This window comes from Oxyura jamaicensis, chromosome 4 (genome assembly GCF_011077185.1).
Source record: "Oxyura jamaicensis isolate SHBP4307 breed ruddy duck chromosome 4, BPBGC_Ojam_1.0, whole genome shotgun sequence".
NCBI lineage: Eukaryota > Metazoa > Chordata > Aves > Anseriformes > Anatidae > Oxyura > Oxyura jamaicensis.
In genome coordinates, this window is record NC_048896.1 from 32,555,511 (window position 1) to 32,583,099 (window position 27,589).

Genomic DNA, 27,589 nt, shown 5'->3' on the forward strand with positions numbered 1-27,589 from the left:
CTATATAAAATCTAAGAAGTGGGTGAAGGGGAAAGTTGTCCCCCATATAAAATAATTGCATTTTATTTTACATTCTTAAATGTAGTGGAAGTACAATACATGGTAGTGTAAAACTTTTGCTGAACATGCATTTCTCCAAAGCTGCTTTTGGCTCTTGCACCTCTGTTGCACTTCCAAGTTGTGTATTTTTAATGAATAGAATACTTATGTAAGTGTATGTGTGTTTATATATATAATTATATTTATATATATAATGTATATAAAGTGACACTTGCTTCAAAGTTCTGTTTAATTTTTCTATTCTGTTTAAGTTTTCTATGTGGCTTCTGACCAAGTCTTGTGTGGAACACTCTGAAAAGTAGACTGATGTCGTCATCCTCTGGTAGGGTTACTTGCTGTTTGGAGATGCCATCACAGTAACACTTTTGTGGTACTGTAGTCAAGTCAGTTCTGTCTGCCAAAACCTATTCCAGGTTGGTATTAACGCAGCTTTAATGCTAGTAGGTTAGATTTAGGTCTTGTTGAAGTACTTTTTGTTTCTCATAGAATATTTAACAAGGCAAAAATCCAGACAGATGGCATTGGACTTTGATGTTGTCAGGATATCTGTCAAAATTGAGGGTAACTGTAGACGTAAGAGCATAACTTATAGACATGTTTTCCTGGAAGTATTGGTGATGAATACCTTTAGCATGTTTTTCACTTGAGTTGCACAAAGCATGCAATTACAGTGATTTAGCAATCTGTTATTTTTACAAGCATGTATTTTTAAACCTCAGAAATTTTCTATAATTTAGTGTAAAATTATATTTCTCTCTGTTTCTGCAGTTCCCATGAATGTTCTCTTCTAAGGTTACACTGGCCCTAGAAGTTACTGTAGGAGCTACTGAGCAGAAAAGTGTGCACTCCGTCACCTTTGGAGTGGCTCAGGATGACACCAAGAGGAGAAGCCAAAGCAAAAGAGTGAGCCATTTTTGCGCAGATACTGTGATAGCAAAAGCCCGTTTCAAGCCATGTGGCTTGAGTGCCACTGCTTATATTCAACAGAAGAATTCTTGTGGTCCAAATTCAGCCCTAATTTTAGTACATTGTGATGAAATTGCTTGATGGAAGGTTTTGCAAAATTTGACAAGTGGGCAGTGCTGCATATGGAGCTTAAAATAGACCTTTTTATGCTGGAACACTGTTTGTACAAAAAAAAAAAATAATGATTACAAAGGATTTTTTTTGTATTTTTTTTCTGAAGCGATGGCAGTTGTGCCATAACTCCTCCTCCTTGTTTGCAAAGCTGTGTTTTTCAATTTCTTTGTGCTTTTGGTTTTACTTTCCCTTCCGCAGATGATCCTGCAGTAGCTACATCTTGATTGCTAGGACAGAGGTTACCATGAAGGGTGTAATTGGAAGTAGTAACATCTCCTAGGATTTCTTTGACAGACAGCCAACTGTGTTGTGGGAATTATGGCTTATTTTATTTATTTTGAAGTTAGTGATTATCTACTGTGAGATCTATTCACAAATACATTGATGGATAAGATGGTTCTCCACTTTGTCTGTGTTTGGTTCTGTGTAATGAAAAGTAACATGTTGTGACACTATTTTTTTTGCATCTATGTTCTGCGCTTACTCTACCTGGTGAGTAAAACCTAACACATAATGATTAGAAGCAAACCAATATATACAATGCGGTTTATCCACACACGTTGTTAGCATATAGAGCAGAATCATGCTAGAAGCATGGCTGAGGACAGGCACTATTTTAGTCTCTTCTTAGCATGAGTATAGTCAATAAGGAAATCTTTGGGGATCCATGTTGTGGTTTTTCTCTTTTCTTCTTTCTCTGTTTTTTTTTGTTTGTTTGTTTGTTTGTTTGTTTTGTTTTGTTTTTCTAATTTTCTCCCTTTTTATTTTTTCTTTCTTCCTTTTTCCTCTTTTTTCATCTTTTCTTTCTTCTTTCTCTTTTGTCTTTTCCCTTCTCTTCCTTTTTCTCTTTTGTCTTTTTTCTTTTGTCTTCATCTCTTTTTCTTTTTCTATTTCTTTTTTTCCATTTTCCTTTTTCTTTTTTCCTTCTTCTGTAACTGAACAAATTAAAACAACCCCTCCCATTTCCTCAACTAATTAAAATGGTAGGCTCAGGTGTCTTGTATCAGAACCCCTTTCAAGTGGCCTTTTGTCTCCAATAAGCCAGGAGTGTGACTGCATTAAGATGAGGCAAACAAAGCAAAATACTTTAAATATGTTGAAATCCTTGCTAAAGTACCAAACTTAAGCTGAGAGTTGCATAGTCTCTGTCACAGTACCTGTGACAGTCTCTATTCAAAATACTTCATTTTTCCCCCCTTTATTTAATTTTAAATCTTGTCACCTGCATGAAGAACTTCAGTCAAGGAAGCTGTGAGAGCTGTTGATTTATCATCAGTTAAAAGTCCTTGTACTCTTCCTTGTGTTTGCATTTCATGGTAAGTGCCAGTGGTGTAGATGTAGCCAGGAATTTAGAAAGGCAAAAGTTAGACTGGAGAAAAATGCAAGTACATAGGGACTGGCCTTCTGGATTACTAAAATATTAAACCTAATGAGGTTTTGTAGTTTTTCATCAAGAACACCTGAATATTGTAATACTTGGTATCCATCTTTAATCAGCTGGGTATGAGTACATATATTCTGAGAGCGTAGAGTTTTTAATTTCCTTTTGTAGCCTTGGGTAATAAATATACTACTGAATTATACTTAATTATGCTTCTCTTCATTTTTGAGGCATCACTGATTTTTGTCTATATAAGCAAGTTGCTTTCATAGACATTCTTTTCAATTAGCAAACTTTTTTTTCTGGTATGATAATCTTCAATTTTATAAATTAAACAAATCCACTTTTTTTTTTTTTACATCAATTTGTACTTTAGACATTATATCATAGAATTTTAGGGAGTTGCCAGTCTTGAACTGGTTTACTTAAGAAAAGCAGATTATGCAACTTTGACATTTTCAGTTTTATTGCCAGCCAGAATTCCACCCCTCCTGTCAGCTGACTAATCTTGCAGCCTTACGAAGGCCTCTCCCATTTTTTTATTCTTTTTCTTTGTATAATTTAGAAATATGTTTCCGAGAGGATACGGTTACTTTCCTCATTACTTCAGTTTCATTCCTCTCCTTTGCAAAAAGGAAGAATCTAACTTGCCAAAAAAAAAAAAAAAAAAAAAAAAAAAATCACACCAGCTATCTCCTTTTTACACAAGTCATAGAATTGACTATGTTTATATCATCTCAGTATTTCCGAACCACTCATAGCAGTGACTCATGCATAATCCCCTTAAGAGGTGAAAACAACATCTAAAAAATGAAGAAGGCTTCACTTGAGCTGGAGCTAGAAAAGCTGGCAGGAAATCTCTAGATTAAGCCTATAGAAGAAAAAAAAAAAAAAAAAAAAAAAAAGTTTATTTCTTGGGGGGCAAGAAATCTATATTATTAAATACAAACAGCTTACTATGTGTCCTTGGTAAAGATATCATGAGATCTTGTTGCTCTTCTTTGGTGGTCTTTAGATGTGAGATGAATCAGGTTTTTGCTTCTCTTCCCTAATTTCTGGAAAAACCAGGAATGCTCAGGTGTGTGTTGTGCTCACTTTTTTCTGAGACCTCCCTTCAGCTTGTTGGAACTGATTTGGTCTTTTCCAAAGTTTTTTTCAAATAATTTTAAGACTCTCTTGTTTTTTCCAATTTTTGAAAGGTTATGATTTTTTCATGTGCATGCCTTCCAACTTGGCTGTCATTGTTGTATGAATCTTTTAGAAGTTTGATTCTTCTTTTGCTGCACTGAACTTTTAATCACTAATTAAAAACTATTTAAGTCAGCTCTGGATAAGTCATTTAATCATTTAAAAAAAATACAAGGGAAGTCATCACTCATAAAAGAGAAGTTCTAGAAGTTCCTAACTAAGGCACTGAGGTTTATATAATGGCCAAAATAGTTATTTGATTGTGGCTTGACAACTTTTTTTCTTCCAGATGCTTTTTAGAAATCCTTTGTCTCTGTTATCTGTGGATAAATGAGTAATCTCCTGGACCTGCAGACTGCACTTAAGCAATTCTTTATTATTTCTTTATTTATTTATTTACTTATTTATTTTTGAAAATGCCCATAAAATGCTGTCTGGATTGGAGTTAATTTTCTTCACAGCAGCCTGTAAGGTTTGCTAGCAACACAGCACTGATAACACCACTGGTACAGTTACGGCCAAGCAGTGCTTGCACAGCCTGAAGGCCTTCTCCATTTCTCACTTTGCCCACCGGGGGGTAGCTAGGATTGAGCAAGGGGCTGGGAGGGAACACTGCCAGGCAGGTGACCCAAACTGATAAAAGAGATATTCCATACCATACAATGTCATGCTCAGAAAGGAGAAGAGTGGATTTACAGAGATCAGCCATGTTTTGCTCTGGAAGTGCCTGGGCATCAGTCTGCTCGTGGGAGGTTGTGAGTGATTGATTGCCTTTGCGTCACTTGTTTTGTTTTTTCTCCATCTTCCACTCCTCCTTCACTATTAAACTATTTTTGTCTCAACATGTGAGTTTTCTCACTTCTGTTCTTCCTTTTCTCTTTCCCCCACCCCACTAGGCATGGGGAGGGAGTAGTGAATGAGTGGCAGCGCGGTGCTTAGCTGCCTCCCGCGGCTGACCCACAACGAGTGCCTGCTGTCACATTGTCGTAGGTGTGTAGAAATTGGAGGGGAGAGGTGAGTGAATGTTTGCGTGTGTGTGTATAATTTGCTCGTTCTATGCAGTATTTTCCAGACCTAGAAAAATGAAATATATTTAGTGTCTTGAAGGGAGCAGCAAATAAATGCATTATAATGCAAATTACGTGTAACAGTTATAATGAGGCGAAGTGTAATATGAGGTAAGCCATAGTTCTGATGGCAGCAAAATAAACAAATTACATTTAGAAGTGTTTTGCTTCAGTCAGAGAATGGGTGAAGTCGAAGCTTGTAATGTTTTACACGTGGTGGAAATGGAGTGGACAGATCCTTCATTTGGTACAGACCAAGGGCATAAGAAATGCCTGGCAAACTGAGACTAGTTATCCATCTAGACCTGAATTGTGTCTGAAAGTGGCAGCAGGACGCGCAGGCAAGCCTGGCTACTGGCTCTGCTTCCTTCCCTTCGGACTCTTCCAGCATCTACACAGGTTGAATTAGAGTTGTTAGAAGCTACCTCTCTGCCTCGTCCTTTTACTGTCCAGTCATAAACCAGTCATCCAGCACTTTGCCTCCTCATCCCTTGTTCGCTGCTGGTACCGTCTCTGTCCACAGCCTCCCAAGTGGCATATATCCCAGGAGATCACTGCCTGCGCAAAGAACCTTTTTGGTTTTGTTGTTGTTCTTTTACAAAAAATTATCCACTGAATTTTTTGAAGTGCCTCTAGATCTTGGATTTAGGATAAACAGTGGTTTATCAATGTCTACATCACCCTCATGATTTTCTGTACCTCAGTCATATACCCCGCAGCCATCACATTACCAAACTGCAGTCCCAGCCCTTCTGGTCATACGTCCCAAGGCACCTGTCCACCTTCTACTTCATTCCAGTTGCCCTGCTCTACACCTCCTCTAACTCCAACATGTGCTTTGGAGATGTGGGACCAGAACTAAATATTACCAAATATAGGAATGCATCAAAATGCGATGTAGTCAAAATTACAGTTTCTTTAAGAATCCTTCCTGATGATGCCCGCTATTTTATTGGCTTTTCAGCTCTCTCTGCACTTGGAGCAGAAATTAGGCGCAAATTTGTGAGAAGTCAGCAGTGTTCTAGTAGTTGAGTGGTGGAGCCTTCATGTTGATTTCTAGGGCAAGTGTGAGTCCTCTCAACACTTTAGTGTGAGAGGTAGCCTCAATACGTGGTAGCCTTTTACCTCCTTGCTAAGTGTGCCTTTCCATGTGCTCTTATCCTTCCCTTTCCCACAGTTTTTTCAGGGATCCTCAGAAAATGATGGAAGAGCAGAATAATGTAACACTTCTGCATTTTGTACATCTTCCCTGATTAAATTAGAACAGAGAGGTAGAATGTTATTTTGAATTGGAGCCAGTCTGACTCCCATTGTTATTGTGTTACTCTAGGCATATTTTATCATGGATTTTTCTTACTTTCTGAAGTTTATTATGCAGCATGGTGTGTGAGGAAAACACTACGATGTAGTCAGCAATGTGCCCTTGCTGCAATAAAGGTGAACTGCATAATGACTAACAAGAGCTTAGCCATCAAGTTAAGGGAAGTGTTTTGTTTCTTGATAACACACAATTAATGAGACTGCATCTGGAGTATTGTGTCTGGTTTCTCTTCCTGCAGTGCCCAGTGTAAGAGAGAAATTCAGAAATGGAAGGGGCCTGGCAAAGGCCTGCTGAGAAGGCCAGAGGGCGGTAACACATGAACAGGGCATAGGAGTTGGGGTTGTTTTGCCTGGAGAAGTCTAATGGAGAACTTAATTACAGCTTTTCAGCCTCAAAAGTGAGGTTACAGAGAAAATGGAAATAAAATCCTCTTAGGGGTCAACACTGAAAGGACGGGAGGCAATCATTACAAGAAACAATAAATTTCTGATTGGGTATGAGAAGAAATAAATATCTTCACTGAGGCACTGGTAAAGCACTGAACGATGCTGTCCAGAGATATTGGATATTTTCATAGTATGACTGGACAAGTCTCTCAGTAGCCTGATCTTTGGAGTTATACCTTCCTCTAATACATTTGAATAAGTGACATCCTTCTGATTTTTATTATTATTTTATTTTGATCCTGTATTTCTGAATAGATAGTGAGATGTTGCTAAAATGCATGCATTTTTAGGTGACACTGAATTCCACAGACAACATCTATCCCATTTACAAATAGATAATTTTACCAGGAAATCTTAACTCTCAGCAATGTTTCCCCATTGTTTCATTGGACAGAAGTACTAGGGAAAGCAGTGACTATTTTTTTGGAGCGTGTTCATGGGTGGGGCTGTTGTACTCCAGAGACTTCACAAACAGCCACTCAGAGCCTTTCTGCCAAGTTTCTTTCAAAATCACCCTTGTCCTACCCCAATGGACATTGCTGATCACTGGAAATGACAAGAAGGTTTCGAAATCTCTGTGAATTTCGCATTTCTCTGGGAGGGTGCTGTAAAATTGCTGAACAATTTTTGGGGTGTGAAAAACATTAGGCCCTTTCCAGGACCACTTGCTCAGGTAAGTGTGGACACTGTCCAGTGATGCTCTCTAGCAACTGCTAGCTTTAATGACAAGAGTTCATTCAGCCCCGAATGAACAGATTTCTCCATTATTGCCTATAACATACATTTAGTATCAACTTTTAGTGCCCAAGGTACTGGAATTGGGGGGGGGGGCAGGGGGAGAAAAATAAAAATAATACATTTATTTCATCTCCTGCTGTTTCTCTGTCTATATATAGGATGACAAAGAAGCCAACAGACCCATACCAAACAAAGGAGAACGTGGACTAGGAAATGAGAAGTTCAAACCTGTGGTACCTTGGCCTCATGTTGAAGGCGTGGAAGTGGACTTGGAATCCATTCGAAGGAAAAATAAGGCCAAAAATGAACTAAATCTGCACGGTGGTGGTGATAACAATCAGCAAAATGTCATCCAGAGGCAGTATCTCACATTTAAGCCTCAGACATTTGTATACCGAGATCCTGTTTTACGACCTGGAGTCCTTGGTAATTTTGAACCCAAAGAGCCTGAGCCTCACGGAGTTGTTGGTGGCCCTGGAGAGGAAGCGAAGCCATATGTTTTAGGACCAGATTACAAAGAATCCATTCAAGCCAGCATTAAAGAATTTGGGTTTAATATGGTGGCAAGTGATATGATTTCACTAGATCGGAGCGTTAATGACTTGCGTCAAGAAGAGTAAGCAAACTTTTTGTTTTCTTTTAGTTCTGTTTTTATGAGGTTTAATTATTTTCTTTCCATATATCTTAATTAATGCTTAAAATAATATTATTAATTAGGCCAAGTACTTGAGACTTCTTGTCCTGACAGGCAAATGTGCTGTACTGTACCAAATGTTTCCATATGTTATTCTTAATGCTGTTCCAATTATTCCTTTCATGAACACTTAATCTATATTGATTTGTCTCTGAAGTCATCCATTTTAGTGTCTAATTGCATATGTTTAGATGTTCCAGGTCCAGTCAGTCTTCCTTGTTGTGTGTTCTCTTTATAATCTATAACTTCTTAAGATTTACTTTTAAGAATGCTTTTTTAAAAATTATTATTTCATACAAAAGTTCCTATAGTACGTTTTATTTAGTTATGATTTCATGCCAATGCTTTAAAAAAAAAAAAGAGAGAACACAAAGTAATATTGTTCCCTTTAAATAACTCTGCTTAGTTACCTGCATTAACGGGATATAGATCTGCCATACTGGAGTTTGGGTTTTGGAGCTGACAGCAGATTAATCTTCTACCTACACTTCTTACTGCATTTGTCATAAAGAAGGAACTAATCTTAGGAAAAAAAAAATAATAATAACTTGCCTGGGATGTGTCTACTTTGATGTGAGGGGGATTCTGGGGAGATGTTAGTATTTACTCTGTGTATGGTTACTAACAGGTTTACACAGTCTCTTCTTGTCTTTGTTAAATGCTGGAGCCAAATTTGCTTTCAGGCTAATCTGCATTTAACATTATTTTCCTTGTTAAATATCAGCTAAGGAAAGCTCTGCAAGCACAGTGATTGACTGGTATCTTTTAGCTTTTTTTGTGTTGGACAGGAGGGTGTATGAATTTAGGTGTGAAATGACGTACTGCCTGTTTTCTCTCTCCTCTCCTCCCCAGCAGTGAGGGGGGCTCTGCCAGTCCCAGGGTTTGGTGCCCACCTCAGCATTGCATGCTTCCAGCTGCAGCAGCTGATCTGTTTGGTTGGTCACTGGTTGCTTGCTGGGACTGTGCCGTGGCCTTTCATAAAAAAGAGTGTTTTTCCACGTCACGAGGTGGGAGACAGCTGGCCAGCTGTGAGCCTGACTCATGCTTTCGCGAGCACTGCTGCTTAAATTTACTGCCTGCTGTGCATTTGTTAAAATGACTGAAGTGCATAGAGTACAGCACCTCTCTTTCTTCATGCCATGTTCACTGGGTGACTTACTAAAGGTTTCCACCTGCCTGAAGCTGGAGGAGAGAAACGAGTCTGTCAGCTTCTAGTGGCAGGGAAAGGTTTGCTATCTGGAGGTTCACTTTAATTTTATTTCTTTACTGCAGTCAGCAGTTGGGCCTCTGTGCTAAAGAGATTTTCTGAAAGGGAGGAAATGCTCTGGGTAACCTGTCTGGGCAAGCATTTCCTTCCAGGTGGCCGTTCCCTAAGCACTGCTCCTTCTGCTGTGGTGTTGGCAGCCACTGCAGCCCTTTTTCTGAAAGGCAACAGGACTACAGAAACTTGCAAAGAAAAAGTTTCCCCACCAGGTGTTGTGGTGAACTGAGCAGAGTAAAGCAGCCCAGAGTCAAGAGTTCATGTTAACAGAGTTCGTTTTGGCCCTGCCTTCCCTCAGGAGAGCGAGGGGACGGAGGTGGGAGCTCTCCGCTCTGCCCAGGCAGCTGAGCAGAAACGGCAGCGTGTCCTGTGACATGTCCTGTGACGGGACCAGGCTGCCTCTGCTCAGGCTACTGACCGTATCTTTGGCAGCAGAGCTCCATTAGTTCATCCTGCCTGTTTTTCCCCCAGGTGGAAAGCATCAGAGAGACTACATATCTGCCAGGTATTTCCCCACCTAGAATCTCAAAGCTTATCTTTACTACTGTACTAAAGATAGAAATTCCCTAAGAAGACTTAAATGCTTTGAGGAATAGAAGGGACAGCCATGATCAGATCAGAAATTTAAAAGTTTCCTCCAAGCTCACTTGCAGATAAGTCTTTCATGGAGGTCAAAGCCAGCAGATCAAATTAAAGTTAGGTTTTACTGTTTAATATCCTATGCGAGCAAACAAAACAGAACAAAAAATGTTAACAAAACACCTCTTTCAGGCAACTTGATATAAATTATTTTGTATAATGAATACCCAGGACACTTGCAATCATTCTGAGTAGTTTAAATATTTATTGCTTCAATGTGTTTCCTGGGAAAGGCAGAAGAGAGGGAAAGCAATGTAGGGTTGGCTGGTGCTGCTTTCAGGTATCATTGTATTTTTTTTCCTGCTCATCCCCCTGCTACTAGGCAGAAATGCAGCAAAAGGTAGCAGATGGCCTGTTGGATGAATTATTTTACCATTTATGTTCCTTCCTTCCCCTTTTCATCCTACTGATCTCTTTAGTAGGTCATTTTAGTTGGTAAGGTTGGTCAGCATTCAGCATAATCCTACTGAAGAACAGTATAATCATCCTTTTTTTGGTTGCCAGCATTGCTAATTGAGGTAGATCTGCCAGGCAAAGACTGAGTTATTCGTTCAGAGACGTTCAAATCCAGGTAGGCCTCACCTCTGCCTTTTCCTTGAGGCATAAAAATTCTTCAGCATTACCCTCAGCACTCAGGTTGGTTCAGGGAAGTACGCCAAGTGCTTCCCCAGGTGGTGTTGGCAGGAGTAAAATAGCACTGCAAGAACTGACTCTCTCAGCTTAAAAGCCATGCAGCCTTGAGGCTCGTCCCTGCTGAAAGGGGAAGAGGGAAGAAGTGCCTGTGAAGGGGGATTCAGGCCTGCAACGGTTAGATTTGTCTTTCGAGTCAGACACATACGTGGCCAAGGTGATTTGCCAGCTGCTGTTATTGATTCAGCAGGAACTTTGCTGGTGACTGCAGGCTGTCTTGGCTGCCATAAGAAGCCTCTTGCTGCCCCCTGTAGAGAGAAATAATATTGGATGGCATGTTGATGGGGTTTGTCAGGTGCACCTGGAAATGTTCCCTTGGCTAGTACTGTGTATTCCTGCCTGGTGTATTGTAACCAGGCAGTTTTGAGGTTGAAGGCAAACGCTTCTGTTGGCATAAAAGTCGCATGTTTGTTTAAATGAAACCAAGAATGTATGGGAATACTGAAATATCTGTGTACAAAGTTTCGAATACAGCATCATCTCGCTTCAGCCTTTCAGCGCTCTGCAGGAGGGCCAGGGGAGCCATAAGCTGGGTTTAGGTGGAGCAATACTTGTGTTCCATTTTACTTCTGGTTGCAGAGAAGTGGGGGCAGGCTTAGCAGGCCCTGTCTAACACCTCTATGCAAATGCTGGAAGAAAACCTTTTTTTCTTAAGATGTGGTGATTTTTTGCCAAGTTTGGATTATTTATTTATTTATTTTTAATTCTAATAGGTGCAGCCTTTTAAGAGCCTTTGTATTCAGTTTTACATTGTGTCCTGCTTCCTGGCAGATCTCTAGTTAAACTAATGTTAGCTGTAGGGAATAAGGTAATTAATGCATTTACTCCCAGGTTATTTTTGTGATCAGGAGTGTGCACAGAGATAAAGCTGTGTAAAAACAGAATGATAGAGTTTCTGGATGATTTTGGATTCAAGATAAATACACTATGCTAGGGAAATAGAAAACGCACCGAGGAAGAGGATGAATGCTGTTAGGTACAATGTGGGTCCTCTCAAAAAAAAAAAAAAAAAAAAAATCCTAAGAGAATTGCTGCTAGGGAGAGCAACAACTGGGTTTTTGTTTCCAGCACTCAGAGCCACTTGTCCAGAGTTTAAAAAAAAATTTAAATCCAAATGTTCTGGGTTTGACCAAAAATCTATCTTCTCTGTCTAATAACATATGCTTGGGAGAAAGCATGCAATTAATGGAGTAACTTCCATTCCTGGTAACCAGTGGGCAGGGGCTTCTTGAGTCAAAAATTGCAGCAGGACCGTCACACTTTGTGGACCTTTTTCAGGGCTCTGACATGTCTTTTAAGTGTGTTTGAACTCCTAGAATTCAGTACACCCTGAGACAAAGTCTTTTTCCTGGCTGAAGAAAGCAGTATGTGTGCTAAAATGCTCAAAGAGCTGTCCGTGTTTGGCTCCAAGGTTTCGAGTGGCAAAAACAAGTTTGGAGACTGTCCCCAAGTGCTGTGTGCACTGTGCCTGTTCTTACACTTGGTGTGCGCACTCACTTGCACTTGCAGTGGCCTCTCCTGCCACTTCATTGCCTGGGTAGTGTCCTTGAATTCTTCTGCAGCTTTTTATAGTCATTTCAATTGAGACTGCCAAGGTTTGTTTCTTTTTTATTGCCCAATAATGACCTGGAAGAGGAGGTGGACAGCTTGGATCCCAGCACAGATACACAGGCTGCTACAGTCGCAAACTCCCTTCAGTGTTCATTCCTCCTCCTTAAGCAGTTATTAATCTAAAAGGATCTTCTGTCTTATCCTGACATACTTTGCTGAAGAACTTTGCTTGAAAAGAAACAAAAGAACCTCATCAAAGACTTTGGAAGTTCAGTTACTCTATTAGAAGACTCACTTGTGTCCACATACTTTTTGGTTCCTTTAAAAGATTGTAATATGTTTCTGCAGCATGGCTTTCTTCCACAAAAGCTGTGCCTATGACTTACTAATTTGGTTCTTTATTATTAGCTTCTATTCAACACTGGAGTCGGACTTAGTAGTCAGCTATTCTTTAGATCCCCAGGGTCCTTTTGTAAAAAATGGTGTCAGATTTTCCTACTTCTGTTTGCTTGAAATCAAGGCTGGTGTCAGCAATAGTTATACGCCATAACAGTTAGTCAGTTTATGATGCATTCTTCTGGAAATACAGGGTTTATAAAAAAAAAAATAAAAAGAGAAAAAAGCAATTAGGCTATTCAGAGAAACAAAAACCCAGTAAAAGCTATCCTACAGATATCATCCATTATTTCCAAATTACAAAGTCCTTAAGCTTTAGGTAGCTGAACATGTACTGAGAAGTATCACTGTATACTTGACCTGTTTTTTTTGTTGTTGTTGTTGTTGTTTTGTTTTGTTTTTCCCATAGGTATCTGATGTTGGTCACTGTTAAAGAATTCAATGGCAATACTTAATTTAGTTTTCCTGCTTCTGAAGTGGTCTCTTTTCATTTTGATCATTTATCAGACCAATAGACTTTCTGGCAGGCATCCTACTTGTGGTGTTTGGAGAAAAAAAAAAAAAAAAATTCAATAGCAGCTTTCATACTGAAGTAAGCTATTTCTCAAGCTTTTTTGTTTTGTTTTGTTTTGTTTTTCTCTCCATCTATCTTATTACTTACGTTCAGTTTGCCTGAATTAGTGTTCATTTCTGTTTTCATTTTGGATACCACCCAGTTTATTTAAAGAATGTCATTCTCACTGCTAGCAGCATCTCATTTTTATTCATGCTGCCTTTTGTAGTTCCTCCCTAGACTTTTATTTATTTATTATGATTAGTGGTAAATATTCTCGGCTTCTAGCATGGTGTCACTGAAAAAGCTCCATGCTACCTGAAGGCATTTTAATAAGCCTGCTCCCTTCTTTATAGCTCCCCTCTTCAAGAGGAGGGGTTAGCACTAAGACACTTATTTGGCATTGGACCTTCAGCACGTTGTGGCCATGATTAGAACAGGGCTCCCAATACCTCATGACTGAGGTATGAGATGCTGAATGAGTCCCCAGGCCAGGCTTCTACTGTGTTTCTTCAAATCTGTTTTCTTTTATTCTGTGGTATAGCCACATATAGGAAGGACAAAGCAGACACAGTACTGGCCAAAGGGGCTGTGACGTTGGGAGCTGTGGGTAAAAGCCCAACTGAAGAGACCTGTTGCTGCAAATTTCTGTTTGCTTGCACGAATTCTGTGATGAATTGTCTCACAACGACACTATGAGCTCCCTCAGCACCGCTAGTGCAGCCCACCTGGTCCTGTGGGCTTGCCCTGTGTTAATGCAGCTTGCTGTCAGATATCCAGCAAAGTGGTCAGCTTACCTCTGTGGTGCATATTCTTTCGCTTCTGTAGTCTTTGCCTCTAGACAAAGGGACTGGTGAGGTGTGGCTGCAGGCCTTGCCATTAAGACAAGGGAAATAAGGTGCTGAGTACCTCAGTATTTTTGATGTCCATTGACACGAGTCACACACCACTCAGTGGTAAACCTGCGTTTTTGCTAGTCTTCCTTTTGTCTGTAAGCCCTTCTCGTTTCTCTTACCATCTCACTCATTTCAGCTCTACCAGAGCTTTGCCTTTCTTCTTTCTCTCTGCATGTGCTTGAACGTTTGGTTGTTTGTTTTTTTTCTGTACTCCTTCTAGGCAGCCAGGCCCTGCTCTTGCTTTTTGCAGCCGAGCTCCATCAGGAGCTCCTGGACCAGCCAGGCAGGCTTTCTGCTGAGCCATTCGTGTAGGAATGGGCTGTTCCTGTGTCTTGAGGTGGTTGTTCTCAGAGACCTGGGCCCTTTTGGCACAGTTGTAAAACCTGAAATTGTGATTTTCTTCTGGCAGATGCTGGGAAATGATGCTGGGAAATAGTGGCTTTTCTATGAAAGAGAGTCAAAAAAGGAGAGAAAACTGCTGTATGGACAAAACCACTGATGAGTGAAATGTGGAGCTCTGAGAAGAGGCTGTATGGTGTGTGGCTCATTTCAAGAGGTTTACCTGGTTATGCAATACTGAAACAATGTTAGTTGTTCCAAAGAACCTGCATTCAGTGTTTCTACAAAAAAATATACGTCTACAATGTGTTAGTTGCAGCATTCTCTCTTTGCAGCTTCTTTTCTCTCAGAAACACTGAGAAGTAATGCAGGTTTTTCTTTATCAAGTACATTTCCATAGCAGAATAACTCCCTCCATGCTGTTATATGGAGAGCTCAGCTGGGCTGAGGTCAAGCTCATTGCACTTTGGGTTAAGATTTAGGTCAAGAAGCACTCTGAACTATATTGCAAGTGATGCTCTGTGAAACTCCCTGTTAACTAACTTAGGTTACTTTGAAGCCCTAAAGCCAGGGATGTTCTTACTGTTGATCAGATTTTTATGCCAGCATAATTAACTGTGTTGCCTGTAAGAAAGGATCCCTGCTCAACATGCTTTGCTCAGACTTGATACACTGTTGTTATCCTACCCATAGAAGACTTGCTTACAAATTATTCTTACTGACCCAGAGGGTTTTAGTCTTATGATTCTATTTATGCTTGATTTTTTTGACAAATGCTACAGGAATTTTATCCTGAGTAGTTTGACTGGGAGAGAAAGCATTATGACTCTTTGTGAATGTTTATGACATGAGACAAATTAATCTCTTACTGAATTTTTATTTCAGTATTATAACAGATAACTGCTGTCTGTTCACCACTGTGAGCCAGACTCTCAAGTGCATTACCCGCACACATCTGTCAGTCTGATCGTAGCAAAATAAATATTTTAAGTGTTTTTTCCTTCCATGGATTATCCAATTTTTCCTTTCCTTTTTAATGACGTTACTGCTGTTACAGGGCATGCCTCCTGGGCCATAAAACCCGTACTTGAATAATTGGATCTGTTGTCCTGGATCATCTTTTTACATCAAAAAGAACTGGTGATAAGTTTTTGTTGAAAAAAATGAAAAAGTAACTCTTACTTGCTTGAGTGCCATGCTTTGTGTGTACAGAAATGTGGTTTTGGACAACTGTTTTTGCAACTCCCAACATTTTATAAAAGTTTTTTGATGGTCATAACAAAATGAATATGAATTGACCTGTTTGTAAAATCATAAATGTAGTTTTGAAAGATGTTCATGTTATTTATTTTTTTTTTACTATTATTTTTAGTACAAGCAAAGGAGGGAATTCTTTCCAAAAATAAAGCCTTGAGTTAACATAAGAATTCTCACATACAAAGCTGTGTTATTAAAACAAAACTGTTACTTAGTAAAGACAGTTTCCTTTTCTAGTTTGGTGATGATGCCTTGGACACTTTAGCTGGTCCAAGTGCTGTTAAAAATATCAAATCGTATAGCAAGTTTTTAGTGCTTACTTGAGCTGAAAAAATAACAAAATCTTTAGTTATAAACAATTACTCAAGGCACATGATAATAGGGCAAATGAATCTTGGCTGCTCATTAGAAATGGATGGCCTTTTTACTCTGGGTGAATAACATGAATTTAATATCTTCTTTTATAGTGCTTAGCTGTCCAGTGAATCTTGTCGTAGCTAAGCTGATTGAATAGAAAAGCTCTGGAGTGGCGCCTGCTTTCTTCAGGAATGTGATTAGTAGCTTAATTATAGCACTGTGCAAATTACATATTTGATACTGTTATATGAAATAAGCTTTCAGTAATTACTGTTGGTATCAGTGTCAATGGAAATGGAGCATTAGGGACTTGGTCTCATTTCACGTGGTACCTTGGGAACAATCTTTTCTTCAGGCATTACATAGTCCACTGTAACTCTTCTGTGCCCAAGAAAACTGGTTTTGCGGTATGTACGTAAACCTTTGTGTGCCTTGCTGAGAATCAGGTGAACCACCCCGGTGGTCAGACTAAGTCAAGAAGGCCAGTGTGTCCACAGCAGGGCACCAGCTGCCTAACTCTTGGCAAGGTTCCTGGGGGAAAGCATCTCTTTGTGGTCAGGAAAGATGAATTTCATTCATTGGACTTAAGCAGAAATAAGCATTTTCTGTTAGTATTTTGTTAACAGGTCCCAATAGTGAAAACTAGAGTAAGGATGGATCCAGTGTTTCTTCAATGCCAGCTGCTAGCGTTTCAAGTTTTAGGTTTCAGCAGAGAAATAGCTCACCCTAAGAGCACGAAGAAGTTGACAGATGTACACGCAGAGGTAACAGACAACACACCTGGTGCTTCTAAGTGAGAAGACTGAGCTCTGAACAGAACCTCTTATTCAAATATATATATACATATATATATCATATATATGGTATATAGTGTATGTATATCTGGTGCATATTCAAATTCTGCCTTAAACCTTGAGTTTGGAGGAGGAAGCAGAGAACAGAATGAGAGGTTTTGTGCAGCTGTTTATGTAACCATCCAAGTGCAGCCTTGGATCATAAGCATTTTGGGGCAAACAGAGGAAGCACTCTCTGTCAAATGAGTTGTAATCTGAATGCAAAGCTAAAATAATAACTGAACTGCTTATGCTCTGTCTTGTTCCTGCTACTCAGAATTTCATGTTAAAGCATTTAAATAAACTGGTGTGATGTAAGTTATAATTCAGCCCAACTGAGCCCAGACAGGAATGTCAGGGTTTGATATCTGATGAGCAAAACATGACAGAAATAACGTATTTCATTGGGATTGAGCCCCAAGCTTCTTCTCGCTGTTCAGTTAATTATACTAGGAAACACCTGTCACAGCCTGCATTCTTTTGAGCTGTGCATTGGCAAATGTATTAAGCTGCAACTTCCTAAAGTAGTGCAAACCCAAGCAGAGAAATGATGAGAATTGCCATATACAGGGAGTTGTGGCTTCTTTGCAGTATTTTCTGACAAAACGGTGCTAGCTGCTGCAGAGGGGAGAGCAAAGTACAGGGAGACAGAACGGTTTTTGTGTAACTGACCCACAGAAACATCGTCGTCTGGTGCCTGGTGATCAGTTTGCCCTGTCTGTCTCCTCTCTGTGGTAGTGCACTGTTCTGCAGAGGAACTGTTATTGAGAAACATGGGGAAATACTGTGTTATTTTAAACGAAGAAGATGCTGCAGAGCTGCAACGCCATAAAACCCAGTGGCTCTAACTTGGAAGGTGAAAATGATCTGTCTCATATCACAGGAAGAACAAGCTGAGGACAGCTTTGGGCACAATACAAAACAGGAGCTGTGGGGGAAAGGATTTGGCTCCCTATGTCTGCAAGGCAGCCTCCCCTGGGGAAGGGAATTTGTTTCTAGCCTCTGGCTCTCCTGCACTAGCTTTTTTATTGCTTAAACTTTTTCAGTGAAAGTAAAACCATGGGGAAGATTCTTGTGATTTAAAAAAAAAAAAAAAAAAAAGGCAAGGTTTATTCTTTTGACTTCCCTATTAGCAATAATGTTGGGTTTCTGTACAAACCTTGTCATGAATTTGGGTCGTGGTGCTCTAAGAGGTATGCTAGGAAGTGCAGCTTGTGCTTCCAGGGGTATGGGCAACTACATTCAGTCACATAGCTTTGCAACGGCTGCTTCAGGAATGGAAGCAGACAAAGCCTGTAGCTATTATAAAAATAGGAAATGCTGCTTTGGCATAGGTTTAAGCTGTTAAATAGAGCGGTTTTGCTACTGCCTGCTGAAGGCAAAAAGAAAAATACCCTGCTGAGCAAACTGTCCTTCCTGGGGTGTCTGTTCACTTCTTTCCTAGAACCCCTGTTTTGTAAGTTATCGAAGTTTATACTCATGTTGATAATGCATAGAAGTACCCTGTAATGATTCATAGGTAATAAATACAATATTAACAGTAGATTTACTTAGTTATACCCTAGCAAATAAATGCAGAGTTCTGTAATCTGCTTCTGTCTGTGTCAGACAGAGGCGTTGATGCCTCAGACTTGCAGGCACTCAAGCAGCAGGGCTCGGCGAGGACCTTGGTGTTGGCAGCTGTATAGATGAGTAAACTGTTGGAAGGTGCTTTGTGAAAGAAGCTCTCATCCATCTTCCTAGGGGGTAGCTGCAGTTTACTGCAGAAGTCGTAATAAATTGATGATTTAAAACAGCATGCAGCCCTGAATTCAGAATTAAACTATGTAAACAGCATGCTGTCTGCTGAGCGCCTGTGTCCTTATAAGATAAGAACGGGGCTTATGAGAAAAGGAAGCTGCAAACGGGATCGGCTCCTGACTTCCTCTTAGGCTCTGCTAGTGCTAGAGCTGCTCGAAGAAACAAATGTGTGCAGTATGAAGCAATTAGCAGTAGGTGATCATTGATGTCGCTGTGAATCGCACACATTTTTCAACATGAAATGCAACTTAAAGCTGTTTGTAATTTTAAATTGTATTTTACATTCATGCAAAAGAGAGATTAGAACTTTAATGTTAACCACAACTGCAGGTTGATGTGTTAATACAAATGCTAAACTGAGACCCTTAGCCCTTTATTCACTCAGGGCTCAGCAGAAACAGAACGGACCCGAGTGTCGTAGGAGTTGTCTCCTGGGGCAGTTACAGGAGCGCAGCCCTGGGGAAACCCGTGCTGCTGCCTTCTGGGCCGAGCACACAGGTGCGGTGCTTTGAAATTAGACCCAGCCAGAGTGGGGCCCAGCGTGCCTTTGGTACACACAGGTGCACTTTAAGCAGCTGACCCGAGCATGACAGTAACAGGGAGGAGAGCTGGCTGCGGCCACGCGCTTGCTTTTCTCAAGTTGAGATGCTTGCGTGCTAGGAAACTGAGGAATTCAGGATAACAGGAAATTCAGTTAGCTCAAGATCTCAAATTATCCTTTAAGTAGCTATCTGATTGAAACTAACTCTTAAATTGCTGTCAGGGTGCTGTCATCATTTGCTGCTTATATTTTTTGCTTGATGGTTGGAGTACTCTTCCAGGAGAAGCAGCAAATAGCCTGGGCCTTTTTTTTAGACTGAGGAAATTTGAGCCTACGTCTGTGGCTATGGTGGTTGCTGCCAGGGAGGCTGTAGGATTCATCCAGTCCTTGGGCCATACACCCACATGTGGTCACTTCTGTGGGGCCAAGAGGACATCAGCAAGTGCAAGCCAATAAACGGGGTGCTAAGCACTAAATTTCCTCAAGCCAAGGGGTGCTCCAGCCCAGATCTGCAGCTTCTTGTGCAGAGGGGTTCCCCAGAGAAGGTGTCCTCCTCTGCTGAGGCTGGTGCACCACCTCTCCTGTGGCAGAGGGGCAGGGATGCTGGGTGGTACTGTTCCCTTGCGGCCACGGAGAAGGGAGTGGGAATAATTTGTATGGTAAGCATATGGGCTGGTAGTCAGAAGAAACATTACTCACTATTTCTCCATTAGGTCATGGCTGTATCTTTCAAAAGGTTTCTTCTCCTTCCAGCAATTAGTCAGCCCATGGTTCTGCTCAGTGCTACTGGTGCTTGCCTGGGGACCCGAAGCTTTGACCTGTGGGCTGGTCTGAAGGTGTTGATTCCTTTCACCTGAGCTCCCTCAGGAAAGGAAGCCAAGAGAGCTGTTCCTCCCTGCAATGTTACTAAGGAACAGTGTTGCCAGTCCTTCATGCATGTGTGCACTTCGGCCTCATCTTGCTCCATGCCAGAGCTCTTCACAGGGGTCAGACAAAGTGAAGTGTCTAGTGGTGGTGCTAGCTTAAGGATGCTCTGGTCTCACTCCTACATATCTACTGCAGCATGGTGTTATCCCACCTCTGCCAGTAAGATTTCAAAATATTTTTTGCAGGTGAGCTGATGTTTGCTATCCTGGTTCGCAGCTTATCACCACAGTTATCCTGCAGGCCTCGTCTGAACAGGCACCATGCAGGACAGAGGCTGCTCCGAGCAGTGCGTGGGCAGGACAGAGCACCCAGAGGAGGAAGCTAGGGGCTGAAACTACTTAGATCCTCTTTGTCACAGATCTGTTCGTACTTTGAATCTGCCCTGTGCCACATTTTAAAAGCTGCAGCTTCTGCGTGGGCTCCCATACAACTTGCCCCTATCTTTTAGAACAGAAATAAGAGCTTGGAAGTATAGGCTTTTAACCTCCCATTCCTGGTGTGATTTTTTTCACAGGTAAACTAGTACTGTAAAATCCAGCTTCAAACACAAGGAAAGTGCATCATGCACGGTTGGTTGGTGTTTGGTTTGCCAGCCACTGGATGTCACTGCTGCTCCACAAAGAGGTTCTCCCCAGCTCACTTCCCTGGGGGACTGGAGAAACATGAGCAGAGTGTTTCTGGTTTTGCCACTCGAATAATTGAACAGCAATCACGTTTCTTGGGAAAATTGACAGAGAGATTAAAATATACATTAACCGCTTATATCTAAGGCAACCACTATGTTTCAAAATTCTAATTCCCAGTGCAAAGTAAAAGATTGTGTGTGCAAATTACTGCAGTCTGTTACGTTCAGGGGCTTGATGAGTCAGTATGTTGCCTGTCCAGTAAGTGAAATCAAGTCTCTGCAAAAAATTAGAAGTGTGATTTAGAAGTATAAATGTAGTGTTTTTATGGCTTACAAATGGTATATTTAGCAACACGTGATTTTTTTAAGTTTAAGAAGTAAAATGTGCTGACAGATTTGGGGAGATTAAGTTGGGTTGTTAGGGGAAAAAAAAAAAAAAAAAACTAGACCTCTGCTTTTATGTTTTAAAAACATATTAAATACAGATCAGAAAAGCTTATAAATTGCTCGCAGATGTGGTTTTCAATTCAGTTTTTGTAATAGTTTTTTTAAAATATATATGCTAAATTACTTACTGTCTTTCATTCTTATGCTTTTAACCATTTTGTTCCTAAATATCATTTACTTACACTACAGGAAGTGGGAGAAATAAGCATGCACAAGATTTTTGGTTTGTTGCAGCATTTGCTTTCTTTCTTTTGTTTGTTGAAGGCAGTCTGACATGTCATGGCTGTCTGTGTTTTTAATTGGAAAGCAAAAAAGTTTCCCATCAAATCTTCCAAAGATGCCAATCAGCAGCACCAGATCCTGCCTTCTTCTTCAAGGCAAAATGTTCTGTTAATAACCTGCCGTTAAACGCACAACAGAAAATCTTTCTTTAAACAGCTGACTTAATACACCTAGTCAGCCTTTCCATTTTATCTCTGCAAATAGCTAAATAAGTTGTCGACAGCTTAAATGCTTGTGCTAGAGATTGAAGTATTGCGACTTGCAATCAGCTGAAATCTCTGAGAGGAGTTTGTGGAAGAAATGCATTAGTGGCCTGATCCATAAGAGGAAAAAAAGTAAGTCTAGCACCTGTGTATTGGTACCTTATAAATATGATGAGCTGCAGGTACTTCAGGCATAAAAACAATTGAGAGGGAGGCTTTTAGACAGTAAACCATACTTCTAGAGATCGTGCTGTTGTAGAGGTTGCTTACATCAAGCCTGACTAAGGTAGGAAAGGCCTGATCAGATAGCTCTTAGCTACAGAGTGGTTTGATTTAGTAATTTTCATTTCCCTCAGGAACAAAATGGATAGTCTGTTTCTATCAGCCCCAGTTTTTCTTTCTTCTGGTAGCTGAGGACTGTGCATCAATGCACAGTCAATACCAGGCAATAAGTGAAATAATTCCTTCTTGACCAAAGAAATGGTGTTTAAATATCTAATGATCAGTTAGATGAGTTCTTTCCATGTGTAACTTTAGTTTCAGAAAACCTGGTGAATTCTGGTTATTCTGTTTCCAAACTCGGGAATGTTTCTTTGCATTTAATAAGCTTTTTAATGTATATTGAGAAATATAACTATGGAAGTTTGTGCATCCATAAGTTTCCAAGTTTCCATTTGTAAAGAATGTTTTCTTAATACATAAATGGGTATCTTTGAAAAAGTCAGATTCTCTCCGGTAGAGACTTTACTTGCTTTACTTGCTTTACTTTTCTGCCCATTGAAATCTGGGTCTACATCTCTGGATGCTGTGTTAGGAGGTATATTGCATTTAGAAAAGGGGACTGGTGATCAGGTAGGAAAACTTCAAGGTGTAGAAATACCTGGACTGGTTGTAATTAGGGAGACTGAATAGTCTCAGGGCTGCAGCTGGGGAAGCGAACACGACAATTGCAAAATAAATGTATTGTTGATAAATGTGATTTAATGAATGGTGAAAAGTGTGGCTGAATTACTTGCATTGCTTGCCACTAAATCATCTGTAATCCCTCAGGAAAAAAAAAAAAAAAAAAAAAAAAAGACGTGAGTTCTTCCAGACACTTTGTGTGGGAAAACTCTGCAGTATGGGGAGTGGAAAAAGTGAAAGGATGATTATGCCATTATGTTCGTTCACTTGCATGTCCTTTGCCCAGAGTATTGTCTTCAGGTCTTGTGATATAGGCTGCTGCCTGTATAATTTCAACAGCAGGAACAGGATTCAAAGGTAGTGACGTTGTTTAGGGAATACGCAGTCAGAAAGTTTGATGCTGTCTTGTGTGGATATGGGCAATCTTGCTGAAGGGAAGGACAAGGGCGGGTTGCACTTTTTCCTTATAGTTAGACAGTGAAATTGAAATGCAGAATGTTTTAAATGGATGCAAAAGTGCTTTTTGTGGCACAGAGTTGAAATTTACTGTTACAGATGCTTCAGTTGAAAAACTTAGTAGGAATGAACATAGGAACCAGTTATATTTCTGATGTCACTCTTTTTTGATGTTGGTCAAGACATAAGAAAAATGAAAATAAATAAAAAAAGATACAGTCAGATATATGTTTGACTGAACCCATTGCTTGAATGTCCACCCAATGCATTTGTGGGGATAGAAACTGTTTATTTTGATCAATATTTGAATTTTATTATTGTGCTAGCATTTATTAGCAAATTTTAAATAGGCATAACATTCAAATAAGCCATAAATTCTTTGTCTTTTTATCTAAAATTAGATGGACAGTGCTTAATTTATCACTTTACTCCTTTGAGTTTTCGGCACAATTTTTGTATCTGTTCAAAAAATACTTACTGTTGTACAAATTTGACCGAAGCTGCATCAAGTAGGACATATGACTGAGTTTTGAGTAGAGGAATGGAGGGCTACCTGGGTTTAGTGACCTTTCTTTTAGCTACGTTTGCTATACCTGAAAGCTTAAATAGCAAAGATCGCTTTGCATCTGCCATGGGATTACATTTTTTGTATGAAGAATTAGGCTTTTCTAGCACTTTTTACAAATGGAGATAGTTTTACTCAGAATAGCTGACATGAGCATTTCATAGGCTGCTATAGTATGTCTAACAAAACTACTGTGTCTAAATCTATTTCATTGTGAAAGGTTAGAAAAAGGGCTTTTTTCTTCCTTTTTTAGGAGGAAAAAAGGCTCACTGGCTGGAAGCGGGCACTTATTTGGGCATCGTACCTCTGTAATGTGCTGCTCGAGCTGTATGACGTTTTGTATCCTGATTCATCTAAAAGATGGCCCTCAGTGAAGGTTTCGTGTGTGGAAAGATGATCAAGCAGTTCTGTAAATCACAATGTTAAAATTAACACAAGGAAATCCTTTTACAGATGCAAATTCTGGCATTACGATGAAAACCTGCTCACCTCCAGTGTTGTCATTGTCTTCCATAATGAAGGATGGTCCACGCTCATGAGGACAGTTCACAGTGTGATTAAGAGAACACCAAGGAAATACTTGGCAGAAATTGTGCTGATTGATGATTTCAGCAACAAAGGTACGTTGGCAATATTAACACGCTGCTTGCAGAAAAGGAAAATTTGTTGCTTTAAAAATAGGTTTCTTTTGATTTATTACCTGACATGGACTGAGTTGACTCTGCAGGAAAAATAAGTTAATTCTTCACAGTCATTTCAGTTTTCAGTGAAGGGAAAACTCTTTTCCAGTGAACTGCTTTCATAAAGGTGGTGATCCTTTTTGTGTTAGGTTCCCTTCTACAGCTGTGGAGGTGTATGCAGGAGAAAGTTGGGAGAACTGGTACCTCTGTCCACTCGTGTGAAAATAAATAGTTTTAAGTGTATTGAAGGAGATTGAGTTAAGCTTATTATGAATAATTTATTTCCTTATTCTGTAGAGGAATCCAGATTCCTTTTTTTCTTTTAACTGTAATAAAAATGTGTCTAAGGTTATTGAATTATTCTGATTCATTTTCACTATCTTTTTATTTTTTAACATCCTCTTTTTAAGTGCATATTGACTTCTCCCTTTATTTGAGACCTGCATATCAATTTTTTCAGAAGTCCAGAAATTTTTCTCTTCCTTTGCAATGTATGTCTGGTCTTAGTTTATAGTATTATTTATTTATGTGTGATTCTTAAAAATATAAACATACATTGACATTTTTCCTTTAATGGTGGTGTCTTCAGGGCTAATACAAGTCAAGGCTGAATCCAGAGAACTGAAAGCAGTATGGTAGAGATTCAAATATAAAGTGATTGATATATAGACAAAATCACTCTGTTTTTAAACTTAATGTGCTATTTTGATATTTATTTTAAAAAAAAATGCAGTCAAATTTTGCAAGATTTTATTCTAACATAGTTATTCACTACGAGTAGACAGAGAAAAAGAGTAGTGGCATAAATAAGAACATTTTAGACATACAAGAAATTATTCTTGTAACTGAGAGTGTTTCAATATCAGTTACTGCCTCCGACTTTCTCCTTTCAGACAAATTATTTGATTTCTTTGTCCCTTGTCTTATATTAGCATAGCAATAATAGCACATCTGCCTTGCCCACAGGTTTATGGGAATAAATCCATAAAACCGGAAAAACATTCAGGGATCAAGATGATGATGAGCCAAAAAAAATACATAGACTTTTGGTAGGATAAAGATTTGTAGGAAATGAAAATCTGAAATGAAAAGAGAATGTCTTCAATAGCTCTACCACTGCAAAAAATCATGGTTTCAAATCTTTGCCCTTTGCATGTTGTATAATGCTACATGGCTCTGATTTTGCATGGTAGTTTCTCGGCAAAGCTAATCCATCATTTTGTCAAAACTTTGAGGATATACGATGACAATTTCTTTCAGACGATGATGATGAGCCAGGGTAGGCTTTTAGGAGTACGAGCAAGTTTGAGCTGGTCACGAGCATAGGATACATTCCCTTTGCCCTCCTCTGTGTTTGTGCAATAGCTGAATTGGGCAGTGGCATGGAAAGCAGATGACTCTGTGCTGAGGCTCTCCCTTTTATCAAGTGATCTGGGCTTGTCCCAGCTCCAGCCTCACAGCAGGAGTTGTTTTCTGTTGTTCTGCCCGCTATAAACCCTACATCTGAAATCATCATGTAGTTGGGATTGACTTTTTTGAGTATAGGTTGCTATTAAAGATAATTAATGCATACTAATTTTTACTTCGTACCCTTGGGTAGGTATCACTTTCTGTTTGTTTTTACAGGAGAGGAAAAGTTACCTGTATTGTAAACTTGACTACATCTGGCTTAGTCTAATAAAGATACTGAATGTTACATTATAGTCTCCCATATCCTTTACAGCCTTTGAGAATTTGGCTTAGATATACACACACGCTATAAAACAAAAATATCTTCTCTCCTAAGGGATATAATTTTAATAATTCAGTCAGCAGACATGTACTGTGTGTTTCTTTTTCAGCTGGGATCACAGCTTTCCTTCAGAGCTGTTCAAGGGCTGCCCAAGTGAGCAGCATAAAGTAACTACAATGCTGATGGTCTCTAGAAACATTACCAGGCTTTTACTAATCATTGGGCTCAGTGTTTGGGTTGCACATGAGTCATAGCTGACTCTGTGCTATATATATGTAATTTACAGAATGAGTTTGGCATAACTGGTGCTACAGTTTTCCAGTACCTGATTATTATTAAATAAAGGTAGTATTTTTCAATAAATTTGTTTTAGAACTCAGAACTTATGCTCTTTGCTCACATAAGCATGGCTAGCAGATACAGCTAGCCTAGAACTAACACCCAGCAGACCCTTGTCTTTATTTTTCCCACACTTCATTTTCCCAAATAACTTTAGGTTAGAAAATTGAGTAAAGCAAGCACAAGATGAAATGTTCTCATGTGCAAGCGACTCAAAAACAAGCAGGGACTGGAATGACTCTGAACACCTTGCTGCAACTGCACTATTTCCCTATAATAATTCATTAAAGTGCTTTAGGCTATTACTTGGTAAACATAATTAACTTAATTTCAATGATTCAAATTGCATTCTAGATGGGAAAAAAAAAAAAAAAAAAAAAAAAAAGGCTAAGGGAGGAGAATCTAGCTCCACCTCTTTCTCCTCAGAGAAAAGCACGAGCTAGTACAGCCTGCGCAGCATGCCAAGCTGCCTAAAGAGATATCCAGTTGTTAGGAGAGCTGTGAAACACAAACACCCTTCCCCATAGCAGAGCTGCTCAGGGCTTTTTCTTGTTCGGCCAGAACAGAGGTGGTGCCGATTGAAGTTCAGGACTTTCTCCTTCCCCTCCTGCTCTCAGGCCACTTGCTTCGTGTCTGACTTTCCTTACATACCTTACAGGGAGAAACAGTTGCAACACTTGGAAAATGTTGTTTTCATTTGAGTTCTTTGTATAAAGTCAGCTGGGAGCAGTCTGTTTGCTGTTTGACACTGCCTTCCTTCCGTCATCTCTTCTGCAAACTGTTGAGCTGCACGGAGAGATGTGCTGAATTCAGATCCAGATTTTTTTTTCTTTGCCATACACAGAGAGAACAGTAACAGGAAGATGATGCCAAGCTAATTGAATTATGCTAGTTCTGATATTTTCAGTGGAAAACCCTGCACTAATGTGTACTAGAATCGAAAAAGCATTGCAGAGCTAGCACGCTGCTGGCGTGGACACACTGCTGCCCATATATTCTCTGCTTCAGACTTTCTTGTAGAGATCAAAACTCTTTTGCTGCAAGCATTAGCTGTGCAGAGAATGCAGCTGGTCTAGAAGGGCAGCGAGGGCTCTTAACGTGGGGTTTCCTGCAGCCTCTGCAAGTGCAATTGTGGGTCTGTCTGCAGCAACTAGTTGTTACACATTTACCTATCAGCAGCATTTCTTTCTGAAGAATGCAGGTCAAAATCTCAGTGGTACATCTCCCTTTTGTAGCACATGCACATAAAAAGGGTGACTACGAGCATGGCAGTGTTCAGACTAGCATTTAAAGGATTTCTCTGTGTTTTGCATTTACATGTTTTTTCTTTATGGCTGTCTGA

General features: G+C 39.8%; 1 protein-coding gene across 6 annotated transcripts in view; it reads left to right on the forward strand.

Annotated features, from left to right (window-relative positions):
* The window catches only part of GALNT7 (polypeptide N-acetylgalactosaminyltransferase 7), a 76,983-nt gene that overhangs the window by 29,028 nt on the left and 20,366 nt on the right, over positions 1-27,589 (forward strand). For 2 of the 6 annotated variants that reach the window (XM_035324707.1, XM_035324708.1), the window contains 2 exons: positions 7,440-7,897; positions 23,950-24,116. In XM_035324707.1, the coding sequence (XP_035180598.1) occupies positions 7,440-7,897; positions 23,950-24,116 (625 nt within the window). Of the gene's footprint in view, positions 1-447; positions 474-822; positions 964-2,272; positions 2,457-2,554; positions 2,642-7,439; positions 7,898-23,949; positions 24,117-27,589 lie in introns of those variants that run through there. The other 4 variants (XM_035324704.1, XM_035324705.1, XM_035324710.1 and 1 more) reach the window with 4 other exon arrangements.